The sequence below is a fragment of the Otolemur garnettii genome, unplaced genomic scaffold, assembly GCF_000181295.1.
Source record: "Otolemur garnettii isolate 467f Iridium unplaced genomic scaffold, OtoGar3 scaffold00151, whole genome shotgun sequence".
NCBI lineage: Eukaryota > Metazoa > Chordata > Mammalia > Primates > Galagidae > Otolemur > Otolemur garnettii.
This window is the reverse complement of record NW_003852546.1, coordinates 748,259-751,845: the sequence shown is the minus strand read 5'-3', so window position 1 is coordinate 751,845 and position 3,587 is coordinate 748,259. Positions and strand designations below refer to the sequence as shown.

At 50.5% G+C, this 3,587-nt stretch overlaps 1 protein-coding gene across 2 annotated transcripts in view; it reads left to right on the top strand.

Annotated features, from left to right (window-relative positions):
- PLA2G15 (phospholipase A2 group XV) overlaps positions 1 to 3,587 on the top strand; it is a 24,261-nt gene that overhangs the window by 16,762 nt on the left and 3,912 nt on the right. For both annotated transcript variants that reach the window (XM_003799366.3, XM_023518898.1), the window contains exons 3-5: positions 2,043 to 2,161; positions 2,407 to 2,505; positions 2,977 to 3,201. In XM_003799366.3, coding sequence (XP_003799414.1) covers positions 2,043 to 2,161; positions 2,407 to 2,505; positions 2,977 to 3,201 — 443 coding nt within the window. The remainder of the gene's footprint in view (positions 1 to 2,042; positions 2,162 to 2,406; positions 2,506 to 2,976; positions 3,202 to 3,587) is intronic.

Sequence of the window (3,587 nt, the reverse complement as noted above, 5' to 3'; positions counted from 1 at the left end):
CAGAAGTTTGACTACAGGTTCAAGTGTGCTGTGAGATAAAAAAGGTTGAAAAACACTGGTCTCAGCTGAGGTCCCTACTTAGTCTGAACTCCCTAAAGGGGAAGGATTGTGTCTCTGTTTTATCTTTATAAGGGTAGAGATAGGAACACAGTTGTCACCCAATCAATATTTGAGCTGAATGGAATCCCATAAATGCAACTTTTTTCCCAGAGACCCACCAGCTGGTTCCCCAGGCACCCTGCCCTTCCGTTGTTTACCACGCCTGCTTTGTTGACTCCTTTCTCTGTGAAAGGAGTGATAGGGTTATTTCTGGGCTGTTGATCTACATTTCTATTTCTGTATTAGAAACATGGCCTCAGGTACTGCCAGTTGGAGGTGCTGGCTGACACTGAGAGGGCCAAGTCTGCCTTCGTAGATTCTCTGACCTGTTTAGAGTTTTATTCAGCAGAGAACTGGTTTGGCTTTCCAGAACACTTTTCTGCACTTTGCTGGGTAGCCATTGGGATAATCAACAAGTTGTCCTGGACAGAATGGGCCTCTATAAGCTATTATTTGGATAGATACTGAGGATCCTGCCAGCTCTCTGTGGCTGTTCTTTAAGGGGGGGATGGGAGTCAGGACCATCAGAAGCTTTAGTTCCTGTGTTTTGGGGGGCACATTTGCTTCTTTAATGTGAGGCAAGGCCAGCCCCACAAGGCTTTTCTCCTGTTTCTGCCCACCTGTCATGCATCATTTCTCCAGGATCCTCTTCCCAAAGGAGGTGGTATAGCAGCCATGTCCTCAGCGCTGAGTTGGGGACTCTCTTTTCTGGTTCTGTTTTGAGCTGCAGCTATGGCAACTACGTGCTCAACATTGTTTCCAAGGCTGTGTCCCCAGATTGAATACAGGCACTGTACACTGTACACCCTTTCTTTCATTTAGTCTTATAGCAACTATGAAATAGGTGCTGCTTTCACCCCCTTTAGGGGGAAAATATGTGTGGTATTAGAAGCTGCTAAGTCTGAAGTAGTTTGTTGCAAGTAGTATAGTATGCAAAGTATATCTGTGCTTTCTATTGCTGTTATGCAGCAATAGAAAATGAATAGGGTGGTGCCCTGGCTCAAAGGAGTAGGGCACCAGCCCCATATACCGGAGGTGGCGGGTTCAAACCTGGCCCTGGCCAAAACAAACAAACAAACAAACTGCCAAAAAAAAAGAAAGAAAATGAATAAAGGGCTCTAACTTATAGGCCATGTGCTATATCATGGCCTTAAGAACTTGCTGACCAAGCCCTGGGTGTTGTGGTCCCGGCCTGGCACGTTCTATGGTTGAAGGATACTGAGTAAGTCATATTGGCCTGGTTTGTTCCCTTCCTGCATGGCTGCTGTGGTTGAAGGTTGGCTGGCCCCTGTGTCCAGTGCAGTTATATTTGCCAGGGTCTGCCTTTCCCCTGCCTGTCCTCACCCACCTGCATCATCTCTTTGGGCTTTGCCCACCCTCCCATCCTCTCACCCACTACCCTTCACTCAGCAGATACTCGGGTGCAGGCCGTGAGTCAGGGTCCCTTTCTGGTTTGTTGTGTCTGCACTCATCATCTCCTTGGCGGCAGTGGATCCGTGGAGATGGAGCAGTGGGAGCCTGAAATGGCAGGCTGTCTCTGGGGAGTAGGTGTGAAGTTCATGGCAGTGCCTTCTTCCAGCCAGGTCCAAGGCGAGATCTCATTCTAGAGTAGGTGACATTCTGGAGAAGGGACTGTTGTCTTTACAGGAGCCCTGGAGTAAGACTTGGTAGGAGTGAGATTTGGATGTGGTTACTCTGATGTGTACTTTCTTTACTTTTTTTTTTTTGGCTGGGGCTGGGTTTGAACCCTACCCTTTTGAGCCACAGGCGCTGTCCCTCTGATGTGTGCTTTCTAAACCTGTTTTGTTACTTTTTGGTCTCCCCTGTATATCTGACCAAACCTGGAGTGGGAAGGAAGTATGACTCAGGACACAATGCAGTATTGGGACATACCAAGCTCAATGTCATCTTTGGGTCACCAGCTCAGTATCCTCTTCTGACAGGCTGGTTTACAACAGAACATCCAGAGCCACCCAGTCTCCTGATGGAGTGGATGTGCGTGTCCCTGGCTTTGGGAAGACCTTTTCTTTGGAGTTCCTGGACCCTAGCAAAAGCAGTGTGGGTATGTAGCTCTTCCTCAGGGCCTTTTGGAGATAGGGCTGGGGGTTCTCCTGGATTGGACTTGGAAGAACTCTGCTGATTTGAAGGGGATAGCCTATGAACAGTCTCTGACCAGGGCAGCGGCAGAGCCTTATAGTGTTCCTCCAGGGCCTCCCTGCATTAGATTTCATAGTCTCTGCGGCAGGTGTGGTGTGGGTGGCTGGCACTGGCTGTGTCTTCTCTAATCCTATGCGTTTTTATCTACAGGTTCCTATTTCCACACCATGGTGGAGAGCCTTGTAGGTTGGGGTTATACACGGGGTGAGGATGTCCGAGGGGCCCCGTATGACTGGCGCCGAGCCCCAAGTAAGCAGTCACCCTCTTTCCCTCTCTGAGGTTTTGGGAGGCAGGGACAAGGTAGTCATAGCCACCATAGGCTTTGGTTAGGCTCTCACTTGATCCTGGGTTCTCCTGTACCTTGGGGCTCTCCCCTATCCCCAGGCCTCTGGCATCCAGCTCAGAGGAGCCTGAAAGGGTGGGCTACCCCTGGGGGTTAGTGGTCATAGTCACCTCTCTTGATCATTCTGTCCTCTTCCCTGATCCCTCACCCTAGGAACTCTGGGCCTCTGTGCCCTGGGGAGAGATAATAAAGTTGAGGGGGAGAAAATGAGTCCCTTTCCTTCCTCCCTTCATGCAATGTGGGGGAAAACCAGATGCTCCCATTTAGATGTTGACACCCTCTCCATCCACCAAGTCCTGGGTCTGGCCTGAGAAACAGTCAGTGGTTCAGGCCCTAGGATGCTTCCCACCTGACCCCTGCCTGGCTCTGGCCTGCAGATGAAAACGGGCCCTACTTCCTGGCCCTCCGCGAGATGATCGAGGAGATGTACCAGCTGTATGGGGGCCCCGTGGTGCTGGTTGCCCACAGCATGGGCAACATGTACACACTCTACTTTCTGCAGCGGCAGCCACAGGCCTGGAAAGACAAGTATATCCGTGCCTTCGTGGCACTGGGCGCGCCCTGGGGGGGCGTGGCCAAGACCCTCCGTGTCTTGGCTTCAGGTAAGATGCTACCTGGCCCATAGTGGGGGGCTGGAACCAGGAATGCCATCCCTCTTGGCTTTCACAGTCCCCCAGGCCATCACCCTTTGCGTCTGCTCCTGAGTCAGCACTCTTCTGTTTCCAGAGTGGCATTCTTTTTCAAATACCTTTTTTCCAAAAGGAAATCTAACAGTACTCCCAATTTCACCTCTCTAGTTGATAGCTTTGTAATCTGTGCAAGTTTCTTACAGCATGTTCATGGAGTAGCATACCAGTTGGTCATAGGTACTTGCTCACCTGTGCATGCACGTGCATACACATACATGCATAGTGCTCAGGCCTGGCTGGCCTCACTTGGTTTGACCCAAAGAATTTCTCCTTCCCTTTTACCCCCATCCTTGTTTCTT